Source organism: Anthonomus grandis, chromosome 6 (assembly GCF_022605725.1).
Source record: "Anthonomus grandis grandis chromosome 6, icAntGran1.3, whole genome shotgun sequence".
Lineage (NCBI taxonomy): Eukaryota > Metazoa > Arthropoda > Insecta > Coleoptera > Curculionidae > Anthonomus > Anthonomus grandis.
In genome coordinates, this window is record NC_065551.1 from 4,606,313 (window position 1) to 4,618,889 (window position 12,577).

At 34.7% G+C, this 12,577-nt stretch overlaps 1 protein-coding gene across 7 annotated transcripts in view; it reads left to right on the forward strand.

Annotated features, from left to right (window-relative positions):
* LOC126738014 (kinesin-like protein unc-104) overlaps positions 1 to 12,577 on the forward strand; it is a 227,573-nt gene that overhangs the window by 166,082 nt on the left and 48,914 nt on the right. For 5 of the 7 annotated variants that reach the window (XM_050443167.1, XM_050443171.1, XM_050443172.1 and 2 more), the window contains 3 exons: positions 11,099 to 11,261; positions 11,327 to 11,472; positions 11,528 to 11,717. In XM_050443167.1, the coding sequence (XP_050299124.1) occupies positions 11,099 to 11,261; positions 11,327 to 11,472; positions 11,528 to 11,717 (499 nt within the window). The remainder of the gene's footprint in view (positions 1 to 11,098; positions 11,262 to 11,326; positions 11,473 to 11,527; positions 11,718 to 12,577) is intronic. The other 2 variants (XM_050443170.1, XM_050443173.1) reach the window with 1 other exon arrangement.

The following is a 12,577-nucleotide window of genomic DNA, read 5'->3' on the forward strand; positions in this document are numbered from 1 at the left end:
TGAATCTTAAGGTTGCTGGATCGTTCCCCACTTTTGGCATTTTACGTTTTTTACTTTTTATTTGTTTGTTTCTATCTAAGGTGAATATTGTTAGCCTAACCTAGCTTTAAATTTATGGTTAGTTTTAATGTGATCTCTGTAGGTGTATGTCTAGATAAAAAGTTTTTTAGCATATTTTTTAAGCGTTTTTTTTTTACTATTTTTTATTTACTTTTAGGCCTGATGATGCTTCGATAGGAGCGAAACACGTGTAGCGTTTTAAGAAATTATATATATGTACATAACGTTTAATGAGACCTTGACTTGGAGTATTTTACTTTTGTTTTGTTGGGTATTGAAAATATCATGTTTTGGCCATTAGTTTAAACTTTTGGTTATTAAGCATATTAAGACGATTTTTTTTTGGTATTCAAAGGAATTCATAATTCAGTTTCGGCAAAAAGTTATCGCAGGTAAAAAAAGGCATACCGACTGTGGATTACAGAGAATATACGCCTAATGCAGATGCTTCGAAATAATGCTCTAAATAAATATAGACAATCTAGAAATCAGACAGACTGGAATTACTAGAAACAAATACGAAATTTTACTACATCGGCCATGCAGAAAAGAAAGCCTATTTAATCCAAAAATGCACACAAAAACAAAAATGGCAAGAACTTAAAAAATTAACATTTGCAACAAAAAAACAAATTTAACCATTCCTGATTTATTGAAAAGACTAGATGAATTAAATATATATTTTGTTGATACTTCAAAAAATTCTTTTAACCCTGATCCGGACTTGATTTACTTCTATAAAAATAATCGGTTGACCGAATCTTCTTTTGAGTTGTCCCTTTTAACGAAAGATATTGTATTTAAATTATTTTTTAAGTTATTAATTAACATTAAAAGTGAAGCTTTTGGTAATGATGAAGTTAATATTACTTACCTGCCCAATAACACTGACACCGCTTACACACATTCTAAGCCTTTGTATCGAAAAGTCCTCTTAAGTGAAAAAGCGCTAATTTTGTGCCACTTGCAAAAATTCGTAATCCAAACGACTTTGGGCAATTACTTTTAATTTCTATATTACCAACTCTTTCTCTTCAAAGTTTTAGAAAAAATTATTGAAACCCAAATTTTTCAATATTTAAATTTAAATGGCTTATTGCCTGTAAAACAATCTGGTTTCAGAAAAAATCGTAACTGTGAAACGACGTTGGCTTGTGTAACTGATGATATCCCCAAGGATCTAGATGAAAGTTTAATATAATGATATTATTGGATTTTACCAAGACGTTTGATTTGGTGACCCATGAAATCTTGACATCTATTTTACACTATTTTGGTTTTAGTGAAGAATTTATTAGGATCCACCCATAGAAACCGAATTTCCCATAAACTGAAAGAAATAAATTGGCTTAATATGCAGAACAGAGGAAATTCTACACTCGTTTTTTTTTCTCTTAACTTCTCGAAACTTTTAAAATACAAAACTCCATCCTACTTGTCTAATAAAATTATCTATAGAACAAATGTACACAATATTAATACACGTAGAAAATATATTTTAATTCCATTCCTTTTCATACTAAAAAAATATTTAAAAAATCCTTTAGTTTAGACATATATTAATAAATATCAAATTTTGGATTTCTCTGTGTTCAAACGTAAATATTTAAGAAACGAATTAGGGACTTACTATTTTGTAGTCAGTGAACTGGTGTCGTGGTGTTGATAAACACCTATTGCGTCTAGATCTGCATACATTCCAATAAATTATTCGTAATTACAGAGAATTTATTACTCTAAATATCAGAGCTGTTCTTGCAATAGTAAGTCTTCTACGTATCTATCTATCTCATCCTTCTTCGTTTGCTATGACAGACAAGAGACCCCAGGTATATGAAACTATTTACTACTTCGAAGGCTCCAATTTCTTTAATGTGTTGAAGATTGTTCTGTGATCTGTCAATTATTATGTTTTGTGTCTCTATTAAGCTTTAGCCTAGCATACTCTTTGCTTTTCTTCTCCAGACGTCTCATTATGTTTTGCATAATTAATTTGAAGCGCTGCTCAATGTGTTTTCGACATATCTCAGATTACAGATTTTCTGACCTCTAACTGGTAACTTTATGTTCCTGTGATATTAATGCTCTGTTCTCTAGTTGTTGCAATCTAGCGGAGTTCTTTTTTTTATATAGGGATAAAAGTGGACGTTGTCCAGTAATCGGACCACTTTTTAGTTATATGTATAACACTTATCCCAACCTCTCATTTCTCTGTTTTAAAACCTCTGCGGTGATCTGGTCTGCGCCAGGAGATTTTCGATTCTTTAGCTTTCTAATTGGATTTAGCTTTCTTCATTTTTTATTAAATGACGGGCATGATGTTTGAACATTATGTTTTCGATTGCAAAATCTATTTGACTTTCTCCTCGGCTGTTTCTAGTACCTCACCCATCTTTACTTATATTTTGGATGTTATCGTTTGTTCTATATCCTACCTTGAGCTAAAATCACCCGTAATTATGAATGGTTCTTTATATGGAATATTTTGCGTTTTCTACAGAGGAGTAGACGTCACTCTTCATTTTCTGACGCATCTGAGATTGGCATGTAAACTTAAAGAATGTGTATTTTGGTTGGAGATGGACGGATTAGTTTATCGTATATTAGTTGGAAATTATAGAGATACTGTGAAAATTTTTTTATTACCATAATGAAACTCCATTTCTCCCTGTCTTAATTGCTCCTAATATGTATATAACATGATCTGCCGTTCGGAAATGTTCTTGCCCTTTCCCATGGATATTGAAATTGTCAAAACAGTGGGCTGCCAGAGGCAGTTGTGCATATAGATCTTGGATGTCTGCCCAATCCTCCTATGCTACTGTTGTGCTTATTATGAGTTTATTGATATTTTAACCAGGCCCGCATACCCAGCAAAGGACCAGTAATTCATCCGTGTAACAAAAAGAAGAAAAACTTTCTGGAGTAACACTCTCTTTATTAACTAAATAGTTCTTGAAGAATTACACAATCTGAATTACGAAACTAAAACTTAAACGCGGTGGCGCGGACTGAACGTGTTACTGGTGGGTCGTGTGTCGCTCGACTCTTTTCTTATAAAAATTATTTTACCGACTTTGGCCGTAAACAGTTATTCAGTTCCTGGAATACATAAATTCTTAATAATTTTTTAGATTATCAGTTGGCTTTTATTTTATACTTAATATTAAAATTTAAAGAAAAGTTATTTAAATCCCAACAGTTCTCCTGATGGACCCGTCATGCCCCACCGGGGGTTACCAGAGCCCAATGGCCGAAAAACCGATAAGGCTCTCTGGTCTGAAGGACTTAAAGTCACTCGGTGCACTGAAGGTCTTACACAAGTATTTGAACCTGGCGCGCGTGCGTGCTGGGCACTTTCCGACCACATGGTCAACGGTTTCATCCTCCTCCCAGCACCACCGGCATTCCGGGTTGTCCACAATACCGATGGTATAGAGTATTTAAGTGCCAGTGTCCGGTTAAAAGACCTGTCACCAGCCAAATTTCGCGTCTTTTTAGGCGTAGTAGATTTTTGTTAAGACAGGCAGAGAGCCCAGCTATGTGCGCTTTGGCCTGTCACATACCAGGGGACTCAGTCCATCTTCGGTGGGTTCACTTATCCAGCAAACCATTCATTTGCGCGACCGCTACGCATTTGGTGATACCAATTATGGGTTCCGGCCCCATCGATACATTCGTGGATCCCAGTCTGGCAAGAGAGTCCACTTCGTCATTACCTGCATGGCCTGCGTGGCCAGGTACCCAGACGAGCTAGACCCTGCAGCCAACTTGCACCAGTTTTTCCAGGACTTTTATGCACTCTAGTACAAGCTTGGAGCTTACCTTTACGGCCGTGATAGCCTTAATAGCAGCTCTGCTGTCCGAGCATATTGATACGACTATATTGCGGTGTCCGCAGCTTAGGATTTTCTGTCCGCATTTTAATACAGCGAATACTTCAGCCTGGAAGACAGTGGCGTGCTCCCCCAGTGAGTATGCCCTACTGGTATGTGGTATTTTCCCACAAAGCCCTGATCCAGCTCTGCTATTCATTCTGGAGCTCATTCTAATGATGATCATCATTCTGGATTCATTGCTAAACAGATGGTCCCCCTGTTTAGCAATGCACGCCTATTGAAATGCTGCCACTCCTCTCTGCCTGCAATGTGCGTCACGAATTCCTTGCAGTCCACTAGTCACTGCCCTGAAGGAGAGGACGGACATTCCTGTATAGCCCGGGACCAGATTTTTTCGTGACCGGTCTCGCCAGCACGTAGTTCTCCGAGCACGTATAGCCTGTGCGCAGTCCTCATTGCCTCGAATTGTGCAACAAGGTCCAGAGGCGGAAGGCTCAGCAGAGTCTCAAGCGCTTTAGTTGGCGCCGTTCGCATGGAGCTCATCATGCTGAGACATGCAAGGCCTTGGACTCTGTCCAGTTAAGCACGAATTTTCGCTTTCTCCGTACATGGCCATCAAACGATAGCCCCGTATGTGAGAAGGGATCTTAAGTGCGCGAGTAGATCCAGTGGAGGATCTTAGGAAGCAGACCCCAGGCATTGCCGAAAGCCCGCCTGCACGCCCATAGCGCGCAGGTGGCCTTCTTGATTCTGGTATCTGCGAGATCGTACCAGGAGAGTTTGGAATCTAATTTGATTCCCAGAAATCGAACTGTCATGGAGTAACGCAGCTGCACGCCACCTACAGATATAATAGGGAGCGAGCCAAAGTTACGTCTCCTCGTGAATAGTAGGAGCTCTGCTTTTTTTGGAGTTAATCCTGAGACCCCCCGAGAGGCACCATATGTCCACCATACGCAGGGCTCTCATCATAGGGCCCCCCATTGAGGCGGCGTCATTCCCCGGGCAAAGGATTACCAGATCGTCAGCGTAGGCTTGTGTTTCCATGGGTATTTTGTTGCTCTTCCTAATGCCTTCTTAAACTGAACATCGGATTCTCTTCTAGACGTTATTTTCGCGCGTGTTTTCTTTTACGACTCTGTTTTTTTTTATACTTTATCTTGATGCTCATCTTGAGCAGCGTGTCCAGTACTTCCCGCGTCCAGGTAAATTTGTGGATCTACCCGTCTAGATCCGTAATGTTTTATATCCACAGGGTTATCTCATAAAGAGTGTGACTTCACCACGACAGTCTGTACAGTCCATACAGTCTTGGCTAGCGAGATGTTAAGGCTTCATTTGAAAGACCTGTGTTAGGCTAATATTAGCTAGTCCTGGGAGTTTTTAAGGACCAGCGTCCAATTATCCCGGTACAAAGGTACTATCTTTCAAAACCTCCCAACCTCATAGTTACATTATAATATAGTTACTCCACATAAATATAATACTGGAAATAATTAATATTAGTTAAGTAAATCTAGTGTGCATTAGTAACGCTTGCTAAAGTAAATTTAGCACATCCAGTTGATTATGCAATATATCTATTTCTTAGTTTTTTAATAGAGGGAAAAAAAAATGGCTGGTTAGGAAAAAATATTTAGCTGTGCACTTAAGTAAACCTTCTGCATTTGGTGAACATTTAAGATCTAGTAACCATAATTTTAGTTCGAAATCTAATCCTAAGACAACAGGTTACTTCTAAAAATTATAACCGATTAGATTTTCTTGAAGAATCAATAGATTCGATTAGATCTTTTTTGTGGAATAGTTTTTTGCAAAAGTGATCGTTTTCTGCTTTATTTGTGAAAGACTACTGTTAAAATTGTAAATGTCTTAAACCCATCGGATATGTATTATTTAGGAATAAAAAAATAAAATTTCAATAAGTCAATAAATAATGATTTTATTTTTTCCATCGTTTAATAAGCCAGTATCTTAAAACTATTCCTAGTAGTGAGTATGCGCTCCTCTGGCTCTGATAACTTCAGCACAACATACTCTCAATAAAGTTTCTGATCAACTTCTCATTCGTGTTCCCATTGTTCCCGTTGTTCCCATTCGTGAACAAGAAGTTCTTCAAGTTGGTGGATGGTTTGCAAAGGCTGCCGCTCCAATAATCTTCATCCCAATGTATCCGACAGATGTTCGATAGGATTGAGATCTGGACTGTTGGCCGGCCATTCTATAACTTCAATATTATGGTCATTTAAAAAAATTTAAAAAATTATTGTGTTGTAAAATGAAATCTGCTCCCATATTATCCGCAAAAGGAATCATGTGTGGTGTTAAAATTTCTTCTAAGTAACGTAATGCCGTTAAGGAACCGTTTGCAATTACCACTAAGTCGGTACGCCCATTGAAACCTATACCAGCCAATAACATAATAGACCCTCCGCGAAACCGAACAGTTTCTTGCACAGCTACAAGTCTAAATACCGTTCACCTGTTCATTGGCATACCCGGACTTGTCTATCGTTGTGATGTAAGCAGAATCTGGACTCATCCGTAAACAAAACCTCTATTGTGGTTTTGGCCAATGACGATGTGCTCCGGCAAACATTATTCGAGTTCTTCAATCATCTGCTGTTAAACGAGGCACTTTAACCGACCTCCTAGCGCGCAATTGAGACTGATGAAGTCTATTATGTACTGGTTGATCAGAAATTCTGATTCCTGTTGTGGCTGCTAAGTCATTTTGAAGCGCTCATGCAGTATTGGTTCGTTCCCTAATCGTCCACACACCTAATAAACAGTCTTCTCGAGGTGATGTGGTTTTTTAACGTTGACTATAGGGCCTTCTTCTAATAGTTCCATAAATTAAATATCGAATCCATGTTCTGTTTATAGCGGCCGGACTTACATTGAGAATTTCTGCGACTCTTCTTTTGAAATAACCTTCCTCAATTAACGTTATGGCCCTAGGTATTTCAGTTTCATTTAGGTACACTTTACGGTGTATTCTTCTACCTATCACATTAATATTCATGTTTACATTGTAAAATTTTAGACTGATAAAAACAAGCGCAAATTTAATATGCACTGATAACAAATTCTTAACATTAAAATGTCTACATTTTTTTTGAGGATATCCAGATAAAAAAAAATTTTGGAATTCTACGAATAAGGCTGAAGTCTATACATCGTGATTGTAAAATAATATTTTCGTTTAATTACAAGATATGTGGAATATAAGCTTATGGAGTAGTGGCTCCTTTTTTGTTTTGAGTAGTTTATTTAAATATTCAAGTAAACCTCAGTAGATATTACATTCCGTTGCATAAGGGACTAAATTATTTTTCCGAATGTTTAAATTGGAAAATTATAGGATGGTTCTTTAATAATTAACCATTTTATTTAAAATATATTTTCCGCGAAAATACGCACATTGTTTTGCGGGCTTGTAACCTTACTGACCTTACGCAATGCAGGCCAAATGCATTGCCAAAAATTGGAAGGAAGTACGCGCAGTAGTACCTACACACACTTGCGAATAGTTTTTGTAAAACGGTGATTTTCGTGTAGTAATTATTTAACGAATTAATTCTAATAGACTTAAATTAAATTTTATTTGTCGCCACTATCTTTTTGACAGATCTTACGCTGATTCTGAAATGAAGCTGATACTAAGATGACTAACCTATTATATTGTTGTGATTCTCGCTTTTTAACACAATTTAAGCATAAACATGGAAGGTTACTAAGGTCTTCCCCTTTTTCAAATTGTACGTCCTTTTAAATGTAAAAGTGGTGTGTTATTTGTATATTTATTTAATCTTTATTTTATTTTATTTAACCAATCAATAAATCAATTACATATTTATTTACAATTATTATGAGATAATGATATAATATACATACAATGGATATATTGTATCTGTGTATATGCACATTCAGCCCATTAATAATTAGTTCATAATTAACTTTAACCTAAGACTAATTAATAGTAACATATACCTGCTTAAATAATATTGTCAAATTCAGAAATATTAAATTGACTAAATACTAGCTAGTTATAATTTAATGGAAGTTAATGGCACGCTTGATGGAGTTTACGTTATCTTTCATCCATGAGTACAATTTTTTCTTTACAGTATGATATTTTTTGTTTTTTAATTGTTCCGGCAACATATTTAATAATTTGGGAGCTATATATGTTGTACATCTTCGAGTTACACTAAAATGCGGGATGGAAAAGGTTACTGCAAATTGAGAATCTAATTAAATTTTTAATATAAAGTTGGGTAACAGTAAATATTCCAGATTGTTCAAATAAAAGGTTAGAGGGAAACAGACTGCTTTTAAAATAACTTTTAAAAGATATTTCTGTACAATATTAATATTCTTTAAAGTTTTATTATAGGAAGCACCCCAACATATTATACCATAGCTTAGGCATGATTCAGCTAGCATATTAAGTAACTCATAAAATTTATATATTAGTTTTTTTAGTTTATTTTGAACATAATCACTATGACGATGCCTTTTTAAATAATTGTCAAAATAAACACCTAAGTATCTAATTTTGTTTGTTGATTTGATGCTGCCAGAATAAGTACAGTCAATATTCATTTTACAATCTGGGGTATAAATCCTAAGAACATGCTTGCTTGGTAATCTCAGTATACTCATTGAAAATCACATAAAGTTAGTTTTTTTGACATTTACTGTCAGTGAGTTATGTTATTATCCATCCATGTTTGAACACTACACATTACACTTTCAGCCTTCATCCCAACAATCCCTTTTACATTACAAAACTGTGTCATCGGTGAAACATACCACTTTTACTTTCAGAAATATATGTGGAAGATCGTTAATGTAGATTAAGAAGAGTATTAGGCCAAGGTCAAGTGCAATTCCCCTAATACCGGTATTATATAATTTATTTAGTAGACTGCGATGATCCACAGTGTCAAACGCCTTGGTAAGATCCAAAAAGACAACCAGAGGCTTCCAACGGTTATTAAAACAGTATGTATTAAAAGTGCAGACTTCATTCAAAGCATCATTTGAACTTACACCCTCGGTGAATCCATACTGTGACTCTGACAAGATCCTGTTAGCTTTTAAAAAACTGCATAACCGTTTTTTTATACATTTCTCAACTACTTTGCAGATAGGACTAGTAAGTGCAATAGGTCTGTAATTACCCGGTTCTGTCCTATCTCCACCTTTATGCAAGGGAACAATTAGAGCACTTTTAGATATAGTAGAAAAAAACGCCACTGGTAAATATCAAATTCACAATATGTACCAAGGGCACAATAAAAAATTCTATATTTGATTTCACAAACTGTTTGGAAACACAAAAGTCACCTGGAGAAGATTTTGCTTCAGTTGCAACAGCATTAACAATTTTATTTTCGGTGACATGGGACAAAAATATTGATGTAAATTCTCTTTGTTGTTCCCGGATCACACCACAAGCGTTATTAGGTTTATGTATCTTATTGCCTAGCTAAGAACCAACAGAACTATTGTAGTCTTAAATGTCTGATAATGTTTTTCTTATATACAGTGAGGACGCGCAAGTTGGAACAAATTTATTTAAAATTCAGGGGCAATAAGCAACGACCATCAACTTCAATTTTTTTAATGGAAACACCCATTTTTTATTTCATTTTGAATTCTGCATAGAATTTTGCCAGAATCCAGGAAGTTGTTTCCTTCTTTTCTGGAAGTCTGAATGCATGGCTTGTTAGTTGCCTTACTTGTGTTAACTAAATTCTTTATATAACCTATTGTTTTTAATATGCTCTCTTTGTTTAATATTCTAATATTTAATTCCATGTATATAATCATATTACCTTCTGTAATTATGCTTTTTTTTGTATTGGTGGCTAATAAACGTCTTATTATTATTATTATTATTATTATTATTATTATTATTATTATTATTATTATTATTATTATTATTATTATTATTATTATTATTATTATTATTATTATTATTATTATTATTATTATTATTATTATTATTATTATTATTTTATTGAGGGCGCAAATACCTCTGAAAAATATTTAGAGTTGCTTCAAAATCAGATAGTACCTAGTTTAATTGCACTTTATCCAAATGGTGAAAACCCATTTATACCGATAGATTCGATATGGTTCCAACAGGATGTCGCCCCCCTACCTTATTCGCGAACAGTACGAGATTACCTTACCAACATTTTCCCAAATAGATGGATTGGGGGCTTTGGGGGCTTTATTGAATGGCCAGCAAGGTCGCCAGATTTAATCCCATTGGATTTTCATATATGGGGTTATCTAAAATCTAAAGTTTGATTTGATAAACCTGAAAGTTTAGAAGAACTAAAAAATAGAATTAGAGCTAAAATACAACAAATCTGGCCTCAAACAATAAGTAAAGTATTACAAGAATTTGAATATCGACTTGATTAATGTCAGGAAGTTAATGGTCAACAATTTGAACATTTATTTTAATTTTTTTGTTTTGTTTTTTTTTATAAACTGCTCCAAAAATTCATGGTTATTTATAAAAAATTTTATCGCAAATTTCTTAAGAAATATTGAGGTTAGGTATAGGACATTGTATACAAAATATACTTAAAATTTTATACAGAATTAAAAAATAAAATAAAAAATGGGTGTTTCTGTTTTAAAAAAATTAAGTTGATAGTCGTAGCTCATTTTTGGTCCACCCTGTATACATGAATTCATCATTAAAAAAATAGCTGAATTTGTTGCAACTTGCGCGTCCTCACTGTATATGGAACTTCTGTACGTAACTGACAATATTTTATAACTAGTAACATTTTATCTCTCTACCTTTAATTTTAAAATCCCTTTTCCTAAATAAAAAATCCCATTCAACTCACTTTCAGTTAGCACTGATGGTGGCTCGTACGCCGAAAGCGCTCTGCTAAGATATTAATAAACATTTTGCTCTGAACATATCTGGCTTGATTATTTCGTATTTTTTTAATGTCTTAATTTATCAAAACAAAGAGCTATGCAGTAAATATGGCTATGTGCCTAATTAAAGACAGCGGTAAATGAATAGTATTAATACTTTATGAATAGTATTAATATATATATATATATATATATATATATATATATATATATAAATTTTTTAACATAACGATTTTTATATTAAAATTGACTAATAACTTTTAAAAAATATATATCTTCAGGGCATCCAAAGAAGAATTCGCATTACCATAGTTCACGACCAAGCCTCAGAAATTAAGTGGAGGGATGTCAGAGAATTGGTAGTAGGGCGAATCAGAAACTCTCCGGAATCTGAAGATGATGAAGACAACGACAATTCTGTTCTCTCTTTGGGTCTATTTCCAGGTAAGAATATTTATCTTATTCTTCTTCATATTAATAGTATTGCTATTATTTTAATTTATTTTAAGGTGAAAATCTAGAAATCCCTGGAGACGATAGAGTCATGTTTAGATTCGAAGCCGCCTGGGACAGTTCTTTGCATAACTCGCCGTTACTCAATAGGGTTTCCTCTCCAGGAGAGCAGATTTTCATGACTTTATCTGCCTATCTTGAGGTATTTGTGAGTATCACATCTTATTTATTTACAAATAACAATGTTTTTTATTTAGTTGGAGAATTGTGGCAGGCCAGCAATTATCACTAAAGATCTTTCGATGGTAATGTATGGACGGGACGCTCGCACAGGTTCCAGATCTTTGAAACATTTATTCTCTGGAAGTTATAGAAATGCCGAAGCTAACAGATTATCGGGAGTTTACGAATTACTGTTGAGACGTGCTAGCGAAGCAGGTAGTCCAGGTAGTTTCCCCGTTAGTTGATCCTTTTCCTGCAGTCCTTCCATATGCACGATTTTTGCTTTACTGTCTTCTTCTCTTTGACCCTACTTTGTATGTATTTGTTAATGTCTATTTATCTCTTCTCTGCAGAATATTTGTTCAGGATGTTTCAGAATATACGGATCTCCTGCGTTTGTATAGCTTGCAATAAAAGAAAAATGTTAATAAAATGATAAAGCACGTATAATACATCCCTAAACAACGTTTTTAAAAGTCAGTTTTTTTAATAAGTTTTAAAATATTTCGTATAAGTTTAGCAATTTTCGGATTGGTGATCACTAAATAAGTTTTCTTAAAATGATCCAATAAATACAAATCTGAAAGATTTTATTTTCCAGTACACATTCTGGACGTGAAAAAACTATAGACTATAGCCTTGCACTTTGTTTTTTAAGTTTGACGTTCGAGTTATTGATTTACTTATGTTTTATTTTATTAATTGTTCAAAATGTCTGTTGTTCACCTCAATACTTCTTGACTTGAAAAATATCGCGTGTAATTTAGCGGCACTGCGGTTCCGTAATTCTTCTAATGTTCAGGCTGGGTGGTATAAATTTTCGACTTTATATGTCCGCACAAAAAGAAATCAAGGGAAGATAAATCCAGTGATCTCGCGGGCCATTCGACAGCAATACCCGCTATGTTATTGGATGATGGATAACCAATTTTTTGACTAGCATTTCGGGATTATTTTAACCAGCATTTTGAGAATCAATGGATATTCTCTTGGCCGCCTCGGTCACCTGATCTGAACCCTTCATACTTTTTTTATAGAGATTCTTAAAGTCTTTGGTGTTTGTTTATCTAGTAGACACTAAAGAA